At 30.7% G+C, this 19,733-nt stretch overlaps 1 protein-coding gene across 3 annotated transcripts in view; it reads left to right on the top strand.

Annotated features, from left to right (window-relative positions):
• The window catches only part of LOC106683506 (mediator of RNA polymerase II transcription subunit 15), a 70,300-nt gene that overhangs the window by 34,348 nt on the left and 16,219 nt on the right, over positions 1-19,733 (top strand). For all 3 annotated transcript variants that reach the window (XM_067045100.1, XM_067045099.1, XM_014425009.3), the window contains exon 2: positions 12,967-13,122. In XM_067045100.1, the coding sequence (XP_066901201.1) occupies positions 12,967-13,122 (156 nt within the window). The remainder of the gene's footprint in view (positions 1-12,966; positions 13,123-19,733) is intronic.

Here is a 19,733-nt window from a genome sequence, read left to right on the forward strand (position 1 = left end):
TTTATCTTTCTAAATATATAATTTTCATACAAATAAGTTCGGTAATCCTTAACCTAAAAATATGCTTTAATTAGTAATTTTGATGCCCCGATGAAATAATTTTAAGACAATTATTTAATTTTACAACTTTACAGATTTTTTAAGTTCATATATTCTAATTCTGAGTAAGAAATCATTCGTTAGATTTTATCCTGTAATTTATAATTTATCAACTCCCTTTGAACTTCTGTACACCTCTTATAACGGGGTACAAATCATGATCGGTAGACCGCATGTCAGAAGGTGTTTACGTACCTCATTTGTTACAAAAACAATCAAATCAATCATAGTAAGATTCTCAACATAATATAAAAAAACAGATATTTTGTAGTTTTGTTTGATAGTTGTATCGTCACATTTTCCTGAATAGAAAGATGATTACAAATTGTTCAAAGTAATTAAGACACAGTGGCACCATCTTAAATTTAATTTTCTTTAAGACATGGTTTGGCTTCTTCAAATCTAACGCATATGGCAATTACGAGGTGACTAATAGCAAATGTTTTATTTATTTTTCATATCTTATTTTACTTGTAAACGTTTTTCTCTATTTCTAGGAAAGCTTACATATTTTATAAGCATCAATTTCGTATAAGTCAAATCGAGGTTTTGTATATATTTGGCTCCGAATTTGTCGAAATACCTTGTGTGGTATATTAATGCTTTTTCTTAAGAGGAGATAGCATACTTCAAAAGTAACAAAAAAAATATGTATTATGGTCCGATTAAAAAATTACAATTTTTGTTTAAAAGGATGCAGCAACTAAAAAACTATTCAGTCTGAGTTATTCAAAACTGCAGCATAATAAACTGGAAAAAAAAATTATATTAAGACGAATAGAATTTGTTGTTGTGAGATTCATTTGAAGGTGCCTTTCCATTCATTTTTTAATGAAATTAAAAATTTTTGTGTTATTTAATTGCTTAAAAGCACTCTTTCTTCATATAGTTTTTAATCCTAACTGCATATGTAGCATTGTTAATTAAAAAATAAAAAAGAATTAATTAATGTATAAAAATTTAAAATTAGCCGTTACATTACATCTCCTTAGTCCAATGTGGTAATTTATTTTATAATTAAAATAAAAACTTGTTAATAAACGCTAAATCTACGGAAAACCGGGGTAGACCGAAACGTAGATGGGAGGATTGCATTAGGACTGATTTAATAAAGGTTTTGAGGAGCGTCACTGGACAGACTTATTTAGAGAACAATTGGTGGTATCGGCATTGAACCTTCGGGTTCGTTAAGTCTTTATTATTATTGTTTCTAATTAAAACAATTACTCAGACTTTTGAATTACTGACTGGTAATTATTAATTACTAACATTTACGAAAAATTTCAATAAATAATTTCAAAAAGGTATAGTTTGCCTCCGCAACCCCCCCAATGAGATATTGTAAAAAATATTCAGATACACAATTTTGGCATTGGTTTAACGCTATATAAATGAAAAATAAAATAATAATTTTAGCAGTTTTGTTATCGTTTTAATCTATTTATTTTTTCAAATTAATAAACAATATTCGGAAATAATAATAGTAATGGAATTAAACTAAGAGTAAAAAAGGAAACCTTATTAGAATTTTTTAAACATTATTAATACTGTCTTCTAATATATTTATATTGCAATGGCGATTCATATCTCCTAATTTATTATTAAATATTGTTTATTATAGAAAAGAGAATGATAGAATAATCTAAATATTCATAAGTGTTTTTCAATAATGAAAATCTTGCATGAGAAAACTGAATATTCAAAAGAAAACATAAAGACTCTCATTAACGAAACGATCAACTATACGGGCACAACATATGCTATTGAGTGCATTCGAATCACTTTCTCTATTGGAGCAACAAACGACTACTTTCACAGACAACAGGACAATGCGCGTCCCAATGATTATAGTAGGTCTGAATTATAGGAGGCATAGGAAGTCTATTTACAGATTTAGGTATAAATAAGACCACCCGCTGGATAATACAATAATTATTATCAAAAAAGAAAAACGTTTTTTCACAAACGACAACATATTTTAGTACATGTTAATTTGAAGGTTACCGCTTAATGGGGAAATTTTCAGCCTTGGGTCTAAAATAAATACATTAATAAATTAACGAAAAGTGACACTTCTTCTTAAAACGTGGTTTGAAATAATGTTATTAGACAAGTGTCAAAATAAATCCAATAATAAGTAATTTTTGAAACTTTTTGCGATGTTTGTCATTTTAGATTCTTATAAACGTATGATGTCTTTCTTGAAAAAAGAATTAAAACTTTGTCACCATAAATAAATTATTAAGATAATTAATGTTTCGATTTAGCGAAAATCGCGTGTACTACCTTACATATAAAATATAATATAAATTTCAACATTAAATCTTTTACATTTACTGTTTTTTTTTTGTTTTTTTATGCTTTTATTTTTACATTTAAAGTTATTCTTAAAAAAAAAAAAAAAATGAATTGAAATATACAGGGTGAGACTATATACAGATTCAATTCCCCAACCTTTTAAAATTTTAATAATTTCAATTTGATCTTCGCTTGGTCATGACGGCGTCATCTTTTTGTATGTTTCAGCCGACTTTTATTTCTGTGGTGTTCTCAAAAAATGAAAACATGACCCCCCACCATGGTTACAATAGGGTGGTACCCTATAGATACCCCCCTCCCTCCGTGTACGTCAGAAATGACCTGGAAAGGAGTCGTAAAAAAAAAATAGGATCGTCCTAAAAAAATTCCTTGTCAATATAAAGCGTAGGGAAATTTCGATATCTGGATGTTTTTATCAGGGAGCAGTAAAACAAACAAGAAACTGTAGAAAGTCGACGGGAGTTGCTTAGAAAGCAGATCAGAGCCTCCCTGTGGTTTCACCCTCCTGCAATTTCCACAAGTTTCACTAAAGATTTTCTCAACTGTGCGTTAAAAACTAATAAATAATAACAGAAAGAGTTTTTATAAAATATATAATAATGATAGAAGTGCAGATTATCTCTCTTTACGATTGGACATAAGCTTGCTTTTTACAGATCTTGTTTTCATTACTCTTAAAGAGTTAGGCAATCTATGACAATAGTTCACTAAGTAATTTTCCAAACAAAACAATAGGCATTTACGAGAAACTTTCCTGTGAGGAGTCTCGAGTTAAATTCTCTTAGAACAATTCAAGGAACTCCATTGTAGACGATAAGATTTTAGGGACGTTGAGATATTCGGAAATATAATTACATACTCACTGGGAACTATCCTCTATTATTTAAAAGTATCCAAACAGATAAACATTTATTATTTTTTATTTCTCAGTTCATATCTACAGTCTAGAAACCTAAGTAAGAATTAAGATAAGTATAATACCATCTAATGTTTTTTGCGAATACAAAACGTGTGATTAATAACTGATATTCTTATGCTATAAGAAATTATAAAAACATTTTATCTTAGTACAAATATTCATAATTTTGACAGTAACAGTTGCTATTACTTTTACATGTAAACATTGATAATATAATAATAATGATACTAAAGGCAAATTATAGAGAAATAAATAATAATAAAAAAGAAATATAAAAGCTCTGCAGAAAATGGTTGGGGGCGCGGTTGAAAGAAAACAAATAATAGTTAAAAATTATTATTTTTTTTTATATCAATAAATACAATCAATCATTTATATATAAAATGAAATAAAATATATAGATGCATAAATAATGTATTTTTTTTAAATAAATCGATTTTCATTACTTAGAACATTATCAAATAAATATATTTTGTAAATGTGGGATGAATCTGGCGAGCCGGAAAAATGTTGAACCCCTGGTTTAGAGGAAGTTTTATTCTAAAATCAGTCATTAAGTCCTGTTAGGCTATTCATGACCTATTTTATATCAAACAACACTTAATTAAATATTGAATTTTTTGAGCTTAATCATAATCCATTAAAGCCCTTTTTGAGAAAATTCTAAAAAAGACTAGTGTTAAATCTATTCCCTAAAGTGGCGTTTACAGTTGTTCGATTGTAACGAAAATCTGGCTGTACTATTCTAGGCACATAGGGTATAGGTATAGACATATAGAGTATATATGTCCTATATAATTTTCTATTTTTTATCTTGGTTGTTCCTCATATGCCCAGATCATTTGCAAGACTTTGTTATTTGGACTTAACGTGTATTTCCGTGGAAAACTTAATTACGAAATTTAGCACAATACTTTTCCATAGTATATATTCCATGTATAGGTAAGTGCAATTGAAAACAGTTAAGCTGTAGTAGTATTTTTGTTGTCACTATTTGTAATGAATATATAAAAAACCGGAATGTGGTTCTCATTGACCTCAAGTTGCCAGTTCATTGACAATCTTTCTTGAACATGTCCAGGATAATAATTGAAGTGAGCAAGCTCCATAAAAGTTCTCGAGACGTTCACTATTGCGAAATTGAAGAGGACCTTCAAGAAGAGCGATGAAGAGGGATTGCCCATCTTACATAGTGTACCCATAAGGTCTCACATTATCATGAAAATACTGAAAGGCGCACTGAAGGTGAACAACAATAATTAGACGCGGTTCAATGTTGCAGAATGTTGAGGATGCAGCTGAGATGCAGGGGACCTGAGGCCTGCTCGGCCGGTGAACTTTGGGGCCCGACCTCTTCAGTACTCTGATGTAACCAGCAACTAGGACGAGCACCTTTCACTTCCACTCGCCGCTAGGAGTCCCTCTTTCAAAACTCTCCCCACTCCTGCTTTAGTCTTATATCCATGGGAATCGTTGGATTTCGAAACTGCATCCGATAGAATCAGGCGGCTAGTAGCCAATAAACACTTATTTGTATAATTTATATATATTCATATGATGTATATGTACATAAATAATATCTACAGCTTTTAGGGAAGAACACAAGAAATAATTTGAAACACAAACTTATTTTTTTTATTCTCCTCCAACGTTTCGGCCCTTAATCCATTATCAAGCAAAGTCTCAAAATAAACGTATCCAAGTTTTTTTTTTTCAATTACAGGCTATATGCTCAGGTCGGCTCTTATTTCAATCATTTTAACTATTGAACCCCTTCCAAATATTTTAATTAATTTTGTATCAGTTATAAAAAAATGCAATGTGATTTTTTTTTTATGAATTCTACTTTTTGTTGGTTTTAACCTAATTTTTTCAAATAGTGTCAGAAATTTTAAGCTATGATTACTTGTATTAATATTATTAAAGTTTGTATTCATTCCAATTATATAATGGATAGATTTATTTTACGTGTGTTAAGTTTATTTTAGTTTGGAAGAAGTGTGGCATTAAACTAGAAACAAATAATAACTAAATAAGAATAAGACAAAGTTAATACTACGATAAAAATTAAATAATTATTAACATATCAATGAATTACTTTAACGATACTCGTTATTTACAACAACTATTTAAAACAACAGTATTTTATATTGTGAGCTTTTTGAAATTATTCTCTATTCACAAGTAAGTATTTTTATGTGACGAATAATGATTACAATTATTGAATGAGCAGATCTAGTAAAGGCCAATTAAATCATTTTCCTGAGAAAAATACGGATATCCAGGATGTATAATATAAGGATCGAATTACACAATATATATGCTAATTATGTTACATCATGACTTAAAATAAAACAAAAAAAAAAAAAGAAAGAAAGAGATGTGAATAATAAATTTGAATTTCATTCAACAATTAAAAACAATAAAATCTCCATAAGAAAATCAATTATCTTATTCAAAATTCAACTCTTTGAATAAATTAAAGAGGTTTATTTAAAATAACAAACATAAATTAAGAATGAAAACACAGTAAACTTCAATAACCCAGTGAAGAAAACAAGTTGAAGTTTTCCATAAAATCAAACCCAATTTCACAGTTAATAATATTATTTAATATACATTATTTTATTTATTGATAATATCGTATATATTATGGTTGTTAAAGGTAACCAGGGATACTTATGAGATGATTGATACGATTTTTATTATTGATGGCTCACATTATTTAATTAGATAGCATGAATGTTTAGAAACACGTTGAACTCAAGATCCTGAAAATGATTGTATCAAATTTGTTTAGTCTGTCAATCAGTGCTTATATAAAAATATTTTGAGCTAAAGACTTTACAAATTCATAGGTTTTATTGCTTAAATTAAACAGTGTTATTCCAAGAATGTTTAGAAAATTTGTGTTGGAAATATTTAAATAGTATATTTAGTATTTCTGTTTCTGAATAAGTAACGTTTTTTTATTTAGAATTTTTTGTCTCAAATTATTCAGGCCTGCGGTTCCACCGAAAATTCGTAGCCGCCTAAAACATATGTCATGTACGGCCTAGGTATGAGGTCTCAGCGGGTAAAATTCAGGGTTAATGTAAGTTTATGGGCAGCTGATCTTAACTGTAAAACTGAAGTGGGCTAACGTAATTACTTATTACCAGACCGTTACCTAAAGATAATCATTATTAAAGTATGCAGCTTTACCAATAGTGTGTGTTGAATAGAATTTCTTAATAATATTATATTGTTTATTCGAATGGGCATGGTATCGGTTAAATTTCGAATGCTTTAAAGAGAAGATGTAAATGAGAGAATTCTCACAAAGGTAAAATAGTTAATAAATATTTTTGATAATTGGCGATGAAGTCAAACAAAGAACTAACCAGAAGGTTGCGTAGACTTAAGAGTTCAATGACCTTTGACTTTAGCCCAAACCTCTCTCGACTTCACTAGAACCATAAAGAAGATTATAGAAAGTTTCAGTGAACCCAAGTTGGGATTACAAAGCCTAAGCTCAAAGTCATGTCCTCTTTTACAAGATTTTGTTCGTTAACTATTATTATACATAATAACACAAGAATTCTCAAAAGGCATAATTTAGGATTATTTAAAGAAGTAAAAATTTAAGGATATAAAATAATTAGCAATTGTTATGAACAATTCTTATGATATAATAACTTTATTTAATTTTGCACTAAAACGCTTTTTTAAAAACGCAATTCGTTCCGTATGTAGTTGGACTCTAGTTAGTATCAATTCATTTTGATATGCCGATTAGTTTATCTTTTTGAACAAAAATTGAAATAATATTAAATTAAATACGTTGATATTGGCTGAAGAATTTATACACATGATAAAGAAAATTAAATTTAAATAAAACTAATTTAATTACAACTGATACACCCTGAAAATTAAGTGATAACTACAATAGTAACAAAGTAAATACTAAATGTAAATAAATTACTAATATAATATTTATTTAAAAAATCTTTTACGCGCATCACACAACTTTCAAATACTACCAAATTCGTACATTAAATACATCCTCAAATATAGCAGTAGTGAAGCATTGCCGGGTAAACTAGTTTAAATTTTAAAAAATCTAAAAAACAATTTTAGAAAGAAAAATTTAAAAATCGTCATTTAAGCCCTAAGACTATCTGTATGGGGATAAGACCTATTTGAGATTAAAGAAAAATTAATTGTTTATTAAATTTTAAAAGTTTAATCAAAATTCTATAGTGCCATATTTTCGAAATTCGTTAAACGTAAATACGTTAAAACAGTTTTTGATAAAATTCTAAAAAAATGTAAAATCGATCCTAAGTGGGCACATCCGATGGGTCGATTTTAATGGAAAAGTTGTCGTAGCATATATGATGTGCCCTGAATATGTAATTTGAGTTAAGCTGTAAACACACATACAGATTGCAGGACTTGGCTAGTTGGAATCAGGTGACATCAAAACGTGTATTTCCAGAGAATACTCGAATTCTAAAATTTTCACGATGGCAATGCTTCCAACAATTACTATATATTCCAATTATTGGAAAGTGAAAGCAAAAACGTTTCAAAATCCATGACTAACGAATGAATAGTCCGTTTTTAAAAATAATCCAAGCTGTTATAGCCAATGACTTGCGTTGGTTCGGAAAATGTGCGTATAACTGAGTCCATTATCGACAAACCAATCACCTAATGCTACAATGACAAAAAAAAAAAAAAACTCCCTTACCACTCGATACCATTGTGCAACCGGTTCAATTACCCGGTTAGGAAAATTTTACCGGCAACATAATAGAAGCTGATCTTATGCCTTCCTTATGCAAGAGGACAGGATGCATTGCATTCTGAGAGTTTTATGAACTTTTCAAGCCTGGAAGTGATATGTTGTTGCCTGCCTGTTGTGTAAGTCCTGAAGACGAGTTATTCTAGACATGTAACTTACGCAATGAGCTTGATACGAAGTTACGAAACTGATACTTCCTTCGGTTCTACTTCACAAGTGACTCTTCTCTGAAAGCTTGTTGATGGCCAAGCGTAATGTAAAAACATTTTGATTTATTATCCTTATTTATTAATAAACTATTAAATAAATGGCCATTAATTAATGTTGGAAAGATTTTTCAAAGTGTATGTATTTCAATATTTTTTTTAAAAGGATTGATTAGGAAATCGGCTATAATCGAATTATAATCCAGCTAATACTTCTTGATTTCGTATGATAGGGATTTCATACAGACATTTAAAATATTTTATCAAATTAATTGTCAATTACATTTCAAGAACCAGAAGGAATCAATAAATAAGAAACAACAGGATTTGTTCAAATTTTAAATGTCTTTTACTCAAAACTATGAAATTTGAACTTCATTACTTATCAACATCGTATAATTAATTATACTATATAATAGTGATAAGTTCTTATTATTAAATAGTATTATGTTGGGAAGTAGGATAGCTCAGTGGTAAGGGGTGCTACTAGCTCCAAGGATCCGGGTTCGAATCCGGCTCAGACAGATAATTATTTATTCTGTTACTGTAGACGCAAGTCTACCTTGTGGGTTCGGTAGCCCTCCGGTTTCCACCCTGCCTCATAAAGTGGGTACCCTAAATTAGGGCAAAATCTGACCGTCCAGCGTGATTCTGACCAAATCGGCTCCTTACAGAACCGTTGGGCAAGTAATATTACTTTCTTATAAAGTACTGCACCCCTGACCCTTGTTGTAACGGTATAGGTTAATTTGTTTATAGTTGCATGTTAAAATATTTAGCTTAATGAGGTTCAATTTTTCCATTAATATTTCATTATTAAAAGATATGGTGATAAATTATTATCATACTAATTATAATATGACTGAAAGATAACTTGCATTAGCCGAAACGTTATTAAAATTAAGTAAGTGCGATATGCTTAGTGGTGGAGTTCAGTTTATTTAATACCCTTTATTTAGTGTTATTAATCAATAATTTAACGCGAAGCTAAGAGGCAAACCAATTAAAGACTTTTGAAGGCTACAAAGGGACAGACACTCTTTTAAAATCGTGAGTGATTCTAAAGAAGAAAAAAAACTTGAACAAGAGCTTTGAATCTTCGCCCATAAACACAATAGCGGAATTGAGTCTTTTCTTATTGCTGACACTAACTAATTACAACAAGGTCCGGGACCAAGGATAACTACTCAGATCCAGGGCAGGACCACATTTGCGATTCCTACGCGGTCCTCGAAGGATATCTTGGAGGATGGCTGGCGAATACCAATTACGGTGAGAAAAAAGTGTATTGAATGAAAAAAGAAAAAGTTCCGCCTAGTTTTTATACAAGTTTGTTTTCATTGAATATAAATCAAGTGCGGGCGGAAAAAAATAGTAAAACAAAGAAAATGATTGAAGGTTAAACATTTTATAAACTCTAAAACATTTCAATATCAAAATGGTTGTTGCACTAAAAAAAATGTTTTTATTAGTATACTAGCAAATTCGGCAATGATTCGCTATTGCTAGATTTGAGAATGTAATGTGAATAGATTGAAAGAGCATTGACAGTTTGATATCGATTGCGTTAAAAATAAACATTTACATACATATAATAATCTTTATGTCTAGCTTACAAAATTCTTAATTTGTTATTAACTATCAGCAAAACGTTCAACAAACCATATTTTTGTTAATATTATCTAGTTACAATTTTTTTATTTTATTTGCTGAAAATTTATTCCTCTGTTCAATAAACAGCTGTAAGCTGGATAAATAGGCGGGGTGACTCAGCAAGGCACTGTACTATCAATCACTCTCATCAAGGGAACGAATTGTTGGCGGTTCTGAAACGTGTTTTAACGAGATAAATTAATTTGATGAGGAATCGAATAACGAAATTTTTATTAAATTATTAATTTAATTATATTAAAAATATGAAATCTTGTGTCGAATGAATACCATAATTTAATAGTTTTGTCAAGTATGGTATCATAAGCCATCTGCTCTGGTTACAAATGGACTTCAGACCATGTATTGAAGACCAATGGACAACCAGACGACCTTACCACAGGACAAACAGTATGATATGGTTCATATTTTACTTGCACACAGGAGATGTTGGCGAAAAATTAAAAAAAAAAAAAAATCGTTACTTAATCAAATTAATCAGCTGATTAGCAAGAGTTGTAGAAGCGCGTGTTTAGTATGATAGAAACTAATTTTTAAAATTATTCACAGATGTATATTTTGTAGGATTTTATGCATCGGGTCCCTGTACTAATACTCTTCCCCCAACTCGAACGAAGGATTAGGTACCCTCTTCCAGGGTGGCGCCAGGAGAGAGGACTCGTACTTTCCAGTTAATCAGAGAAGGGTCCGGGCTACATCACCGCTATGTGGGAGTAGAAAGTGGATAAGTAGGTTGCCTTCCTCTGCCCGACTGTTGATGGTCAGGATAAATATTATTATATTTACGGCCGGTCAATGGGACAACATCTTCAGTCAGCTCTGAGCAATAGAAATCCTGGATATAGATACTGTTGAGCTCAGGACGATTTAATCAGTCCACTACATAATAATGTCTAGTACATTAGCTTCCACTACCATGAAGTTGCCACGACAAAGTTTACGGGCACGTGCCAACTCTAGTTCTTTTAATGCAGTTACTTCTCAGTTCCTGTGGGCCATGGCGTGATGCTACAAAGCAAAAAGAATTTTTGAAATCGGACAGAATCCCGAAATTAACGCGATGAAATAATCTAACTCTTTAGTAAAGATTTTTCATCTCCAAAATAGAAATAAAATTTATATCTTAAAATAATTTAACATAAACGTTATATAAATTGGTATAAATAATAATTTAAAAATATTGATTAAATGAAGAAAAAATATTAGGATTGAGAAATTCGTTTCTTTCACATTTATTCGATTCTACATATCTTAATAGGTAAAATGTCAAATTTTGATAGTATATTAAATTTTAATTTTTAGTCAATTCAATTAAAAATATTAAACCAATAAAATAGCTCACTATACAAACCACTTTTAAATTACTATTTTATAAAGTTTTTTTTTTTATATCTTATACAATTGATTATTAGGAGATGTTAGTAGAGGGTGTAGAGATGTACTTCAAAAGGGACCATGCCTCTTGACCCACCGTTAAAATTACTTTTAGTCATTCACCGACCACTCATTCCGAACGTCATCCATTCAAATGAAATTTCGTTGTGCAAATGTTAAATAAAAAATATTTAATAAACAAGCAATTATAAAATAATTTATTGTGAAATAGTAAATGAAAAAAAGAAAAAAAACGTGAACTATTCAATCGTACCTAAGACTTGACATGAACCGAATATATCTTATGTCATTAAGAATTGAAGAAAGAAAATGTTTTTTCTTAAATATTAACGAATGATAACTTACATATTGGTTTTTTATTAATTGCTGGGTCGTACGGGAACTATCAATGCTATCTGAGTTGTGCCTAACTCAGCTCTTGGTCAACAACCTGCCTAAGTAGAGCTTTCGTAGGATAGTATACAGTACACTTTTATAATGCAACATTAGGCTGCAAAGCAAAATATCTTAAACTACTATGCCGGACCCAACGAACGGTAAATCTAATCATTAAATAGATTATATCAATACATATGGTTACAAAATACATAAAAGTAATCAGTAAAAAGTACCATAAATCTGTAAATGATCGAAAAAGATCAACTGTTTTACATCATGTTCCATTAGTCTAATCGGGGAAAAAAATTTAGAGAAGGAATTATATCGATTTAAAATATTTTATTTCGATGTGTTTTTTTGTGATTTTTGTCCTATATGAAAAAATGGTTGAGGTTGCGGTCAGTGGAGTAGTAAGTGAGACTTATTTTACTTATACCGACGTTCCGGCCTAAGTTTGAGGCCTTCATCAGGGCTAAAATCAACCTTTATAGAATGGAAAATTATAAAGAAAGTAAGACACGAAATTAATAGGAAAGAAGAAAATTCAAAATAACATAATCAGAAATGTGTTAAAGTTAAATATGTAATATATAAAATTAAAACATGAAAATATATAAACAAAATAAATTTTACATAAAATATAACAACTTTTTATTTCGTTAATTTTACTCTTATGTTTTCATTCTTATCATTATATCATTTACTTTCACACATTGTTTATTATTTTAATTTCAACTTTTCTATTACTTGCATAGAGCACAATTTGATTTTTATCAATATATATAGATATATTGTTTTGTTTTCTAATATTTTTCTTGTTTTGTTTTTTTATCTTCTTGTATAAATTCTTACTAAGCCAATATTATATCTTCTTATAATATTAATATTGCTGAACTGTTTTATTATTTTCCATTCTATCATGGTTGCTATTTCGTTTTGTTTTTAGCCCTTATGAAGGCGTGAAATTTAGGCCGGAACGTAGGTACAAATAAAATATTTGTGCTCATTATTTAATTGTGGTCATTAACACTCTAGTAACAGCACCATCCCCCCATCTTTTCCTTATAAAACATTCTGTAGCATGTAATACACTTAATCTATTACGACCATTTTCTGATTGATATACTATTTATTAGGTATCTGTAATCATTATTTATTTGTATTAATCAAACATATGTTTTTTGTTGCAGGCCTATGTTCGACCACGGGCCACAGCCGTGCAGATCGCTAGGATCGCGGCGGTCACTCTCATCGCCGTCAGCTTCATCCTCGGCTTCTTCATGGTTGCTTCCGCTTACATCACCGCCACAGCCACCTGCTACCAGGACTACCCGCTACCACCTCAGGTAAGTGCCTTTGTGAATCTAACTACTGTCAGTAACAGTAACTGTCGCAGCCACTATGACATTTCAGCTGTATTGTCTAGTACCTGCTTCCTAGTTTTGTTATCAACTATTTATGCCTACGCAACAACTAAATGTCTCTTGAAGATGTCACGACTATCTCATTATCTCAATTTAATCTCATTACTCCAATGTTATGTACATCATTTATACTAAATTGGGCAGAACTTTATTCAGGGACAAGTATCTTCAGAACAATATTATAGTGCCGTAGGGTAGAAAAAAAAGTAAAACATTATATAATAAAAATGAAATAATATTAAATCAAAAAATAACTTCTAATAATAATAAATTAAAAGAAGAAGATAATCGATAAAAAAGAGCAAATAATGTTAACCATAGTAATCCATAGTTACAAATATTAAATGAATACTAAAAACATCTATTTACTATACAATAAAAGATAAAATAATATTTCTGATGAATGTGTTACAAGAAATTAAGATAATATAAAGTTCTATGAATTTAAAAATTTTAATTGAAAACAAGAATATTAATTTCAATCATTTTGGTTCTGGTTGAAAAGAAAGTGAAGGAATTGGGGGGATTTGAAAGTGGGAAGGGTACAGGGTACGATAATTTTATTTGTTTTAGTACAGAGAACAATACTCATAACAAAAATATATCAAGGTAATTACTCTGTAAGTAATCTGTACTTTAGAAAACTTTATGAGTATAGGAAATTTATATTCAAACCAGTTTGAATGCAAGTAATTGTAATCAATATTAAAAAAACAAAAAAAAAATTTGAGTAAAAGTAAATTGATCGTATTCATCATTTATTACTTTTGAGTATATTGAACTCAATGTTTACCAAGTGCGTCTAGAGCAAAAGCATAACGTAAACAGCATTGGCATAGCCAATAAATTAACATATGCCCGACTGTTATTGTGAGGTGGAAGTAATCAATTTTGACATATATTAATTTAACAGTTATCTGTCAAAGAAAGGAAATACAAAACGTTAAGTTCAACCATTTTGTCCAGGTTCACTTTTTTAAAACCAAATCATCCGTCAACTCGAAATGTGGGGTACTGTTTATGAAATGAAGCCAGCAACTTCTGTTCACAATTAATATCAGTTACTATGTTTTATGATCGAATGCCTCAAATTTAGCAGTATTGACATCATTTTCCAGGAGCAGTTACATTAAGGTACTACTGACTGGTGGAGTTCTTGCTAGAAACATTCAATACTTTTGGGGATTTTCCGTCTAACCTAATTTTCGAGGCTTATACAGTAAGACTTGCAGTGTTTCTGACATAATCGGTTATGTAAAGCTGAACACTATATGACAGAACCAGTAACGCAGTTTTCCATTTTTTTTGTTTACAAAACCCTGCATTCTAATAAACAAAAATTGCTCTTTATACAACAGAATGACAAAATAAAAGCGTCCAGTTCATAAATATATATTAAAGCGGATAGATATAATAACTTTTTTTTTTTAATTTTTATAAAATTGTTTTGCCAAAACAGGAGTATTCTTATTTGCCGTGTATTCTTATTTTTGTTTAGATAAAAACAAAAGGACAAAATAGATGTCTAGGAAATTGAAAATTAGTGCTTCTATAAAAGTAAACTCCTTGAGATACAGAGGTAACATTGGATTGTGGTAGGCCTTGCTAGTGGTTTAGGATTTAATGAAGGAACTCGAGCTTTCACTGGAAAGAACCTTGAAGGCACCGGCAGTACACTAAGCACTCTACAGCTGCTAATTCGAATTTATTTATTTTATGACGGATCACGGTAATCAGACTAACTATATTAATATATATACGCCGAGTAAAACGTTTAAAAAAAGTATATGAAGGGAGTTCAAGACTCTATTTACCCCTCCTCGAATTCAGCAACTTTTGGAATTTTGGGTTACAACGTAGTGGTGCATGAGTGCATACCCAAAAGTTTCTTTTGAGTTCATATTCAGCCCCGAACTTTCTCTAACTCACATAACTCTGGAATTATTGATGGCATTGATTATCTTTTAAGACGTGATGATTATTGGAAATCTACTTGTAAAGGAATATTTGGATCATTGCATTCTTTAACTAAGACCCCACTGGGCCCGAGTCCAAGCAGTTACCAATTTTGGCTATTTTTTAAACCAATAAAAAAGCCAGTCACAGTTTGTTTAGCTGTTGGTGATCAAAATAGCTGTAGGTGCTATTAGAAGTTGTGGTGCTCTTTGTAAAGTGAAAAGATCTAATGCGATACCTATCACAAAAAGTGTTGAAGTTATCACAAATTTTGTGATTTTCGAAAAAAAAAAAATCTAAGGATTAGAAAAGGCGAAAATTTTTATTATTCTGTTGTTATAAAAATTCGTATTTTATAAATTCGCCAGGTAAGAATAACTAGTATAAATTTTTTTCCTGCCAAAAATTAAACAGTTTAACAAAAGCATAATGCTATCGTAGAATATCGGGGCGTTCTTGGCTTTTCGGATAGGACCAGATGTGTCTATTTTCCCTTTATTTTTTCATTAAAATCTTTAATATTTTGCATTTATCTTGTTGAAGATTTTAATTGGAGAAGATGGTCGTAGGGGGGGGGGGGGAGGGCAGTCAGCAAAAAAGAACATAAATAAACAAAATATTATTTATTCATGCTGACGTTTCGGCCTGAGTTTCAGGTCTTCATGAGGGAACTTGTAGCAAAGGGGTCCTAGCTAAAAAACAACTTTTTTTTTTCGTCGAAACGTTAAAACACTCCCCGACCATCTTCTCCAATTATTAATCTACGGTCAACTATCTACACCTCATTAGGGGAAGATTGTTTAAAAATTCGTTACTCAAGCCCTGTCAGACTATTTTAATGGGGATACGCCCACCCTGATATTAAAGACTATTTTATTCTACATTGATATAGCGAGTTAATTCAAAATTATTAGTTTCGAAAAAAATGTGAAAAATCTATAAAGTTGTACTTCAAGTCAGCGGAATTTATTGGAAAATTTGTATTCGGATCCCAGGGATATACCTGTCTTAAATAAATAATTTCAGTTTCGTACTATTTTCAGTCTTGAGCTAAGCTGACCCCATAAAAACGGGTACTTCGGTCTAAAATTCAACTCGATTTCTAAATTTTGCACAACCTCAATCCTTACCCTTACTATATATTCCATATATAGGAAAGTGACATTAAAAACAACAGTACTTTCAGTAGTTGCCCTGAGCAGTGCCATCTACATCCGACAATCCCACTGGGTCCCCTCACTCCTCTGGTCCATGTACGAAATGATTTAAAACAGATTGAACAGTTTATCACTGATCTTGATAAATAAACTTATGAACTTAAACAAAAAGATTTTTAACATGTAATTCATGATTTTCCAAATCAATAATCAAGAAAATCACCTCTTGTAAATCATTAATTTTTCTTTTCAATGTTCGTTACTTTTTAAATAATAAATAAATTCATAATTTTAAATAGCGTGTTGTTCATAACCTAAAAGTGTGCAGAAATTAAATTGATAGCCCTGTCTCTACTCTGTAAGGTCCCAATATTTTACAGTACACTTGATTAAAGACGACACTGATTATAATGGTGAAAACATCGGTCCAATGCTTAGGAAAGGCACTAATATAAAATAAATCTACAAAAATTAATTTTTTTTTTAAGCAATTTTAATCGATTTTCAAAAGAAAAACAACATTAAATTAAAAAAAAATCCCTCTATAATAATCTTTTTAGTTAATAAAATTAGCCATAAAATCCAAACATGAACAGAACCGACCTCGAAGTCTTAATTGAGATAAAAAGCTGAAGAAATATAAACTTAAATCATCAGTTTCGTGATGAAGTTGGGGAAAAATTCTCGAGTAAGGTATATGTTTAATGTTTCTTGACACATATTATTTAGCTGTTATTTAAGTTTTTAATTCATCAATCAATGCAATTTGTTTCTAGGTTAAAATATTTTTTAGGCACATTAGTATTTTTAGTATTATATTTTAATATTTTACCTGCCTTATTTCATATTTATAGATTTTTCTACTGAATATTTTAATGTTGTTTTTTACTGTATACTTACAGTTTTTTTATTTTATTGTTTATTCTGCGTTTTTTTTTTCCTGCCTAAAATGGCCTCTGGCTTTATTTCAGACCCTCAATACGGGCAACTAGAAATAAACGGTATTTCCTGTTTAAAACACTAATTATACGGGCCGTGAAAGGAGATATGTATAGCACGTTTAGCGTCAGGGCATATTTGGCGCAGTATTTCTTTTTCCATTTTGTAACGGTTTATCCGTGACAATTCTAGAAACGGATCTATGAGCCATTGAACGATCCTGGTACCGTTGGAGCAGAGAGAGGATATAACGGCGGAAATGAGATGGATTTGGAGCGTTTGTACGAGTTGCGGTACACGGCTGAGCGCCGGATCGGAAATCTCCCAGCTGTAAGTGAATGGAGAATGGGAATGATGAATGATGAATGGTATTCCTGATGCAGAACGGAGAGAGTCGTTTCATCAACGTTTTGCATATGACAACCCGTCACATCCTCTTCTTTAGTCGTATCTCAATTATCTGTCTGTCTGATAATGTAATCGCAGAACATAATTCGTTATTTTTAAATCAGTACCGAATATTAGCATCTGTGATTGTAAAGGAAGACTAAGATAAGGAAGATTTTTGCGATTTGCAAAATAGAAATTATTTCTTTTGCACTACTTTTTTTGGATAATTGATTACATCGAAAATAACAGCTTTTTAAAAAATTGAACTCTATATTCTGCTGGGGTATTGACGCCATTGGAGGATACTACTACAACAATGGAAAAGTATGACAGTGCCTTTCTAAACTTGACCTCACTGACAGTTTAACTTGGAATAAAGAATAAAAACTCACAATAATAATCTGTGCGTGCATCATACAACTTTTCACTTACCCTCCCTATTTAGAATTGCAATGAATCATCGCTCGTTACAGAACAGACGTTGCTATAATATTCATTGTGGAAATACTTCCCCGTATTAGCCTTTTAATCGACAAATTGACTAATTCCAATTTGAACAGTTTCCCGAAATGTAATCTTAATTTTATTCCTGGTTGCAAAATTTTAACATTTTTCTATTAAAAAATACGAAGAAAATATAGCAGTTTAGATTGTGCTCCTAACTTTTAATACTATACTATATCATATATTGTTGTAGCAGTTTAGATTGTGCTCCTAACTTTTTATACTATACTATATCATATATTGTTGTAACACTGAAAATAAAAAGAATGATTTTATGGATTTAGTCCTCCTGTGAACTGGAAGGCTCAAATACATCTTGATAAAATTTTTAAAAACACCTATTTAAACACGAAAATATCTATCTTCTCCTGAAAAAAATAGCTTTGTTTTCGAAATCTTCTACCAATAATGATTTTTTGGCCCTCTACTTATTTAATATAAAAACAATTTAAGATCATAAATTCGTATGAAATTCCGACAATTTTATATTTTTAACTCCAATAAAACATTTCTTAGATAGATTTTTTTCTTGTAAATGTAGGAGAACAATATCCTTGAAGTATATGTTTATAAAGGTAACCAATTGCTTAACTTTCACGTAATGAAATGCTTTCCCTACTTCACCATTTCTCTACGGGTTTTCTTTAATAGCTGGTTACACTCGGAGGCAACCCTCAACAAGCGTTGCGGAGGGTTGACTGACAGCGGAAAACTAATTGAAAAGAAAATAAAGAGATCGTTCTTGAAGAAAAGTCCATATAGAAATTACACACTTCTTTACCCACTGTAGCCATTATGCTAGTCCACTTCTTGCTCTTTACTATCTCCATGGTGGTCTGTTATCCATTACTGTGGCACTAATTTTTGCATACAGAACTCCAACCAGTTTAGAGTTATATATTTTTGCCACATACATTGAAACTTGAAATAAGAGACGTGTTCATAAACTGATAGAATTATTTTATTTGTGCACCTGATTAATTTAAGAAAAAGTGATAGATCAATGATGTAAATCACAATTTTTCACGCTCACCTGTTCATTATATTTTAGGCAGCGATATATCAGTTTTTCTGTAAAATCATAGCCCTCATCATCCCTCTCCATAGCTTTTTAATTATATCAATTGAATCACTGAGCTAAAGAGGATCTAACATGGTAACACCCATCGGGGCAACTGTCGTGGTTACTGTCATTAAATTGTTCCTGTTACATTGCTGTCATACTATCAAATCGCTAGATGCTGCATGTATAACATGACATCTTGATAGTGAACTGTGATGTGCATAGTGACACAAACACGCAGTTGTTTGCAGTATTTTTTATTAGTATATTTGGTAAATTATGTTCGTATGGTACCAAGACAAACTATCAGTGAGGTTATATTTATTACTAGAGTGTAAACAATCTGTCATCTAGGTATCAGCGTTCTGATGGTAATTTCACGACAGAAAACCATTACAGTGTAAATGGGCTTTAAGATACTGCATTCGCACTAGACACTGGGTAAAAACGAAGTTTTTGTTACCTTGCCTCGTCCCTACCGTATCTTGTGAATTGGCATATAACTTCCTGAATTCGTAAGTATG

Source organism: Halyomorpha halys, unplaced genomic scaffold, assembly GCF_000696795.3.
Source record: "Halyomorpha halys isolate HHAL.00 unplaced genomic scaffold, Hhal_1.1 Scaffold490.1, whole genome shotgun sequence".
In the NCBI taxonomy this organism is placed as follows: Eukaryota; Metazoa; Arthropoda; class Insecta; order Hemiptera; family Pentatomidae; genus Halyomorpha; species Halyomorpha halys.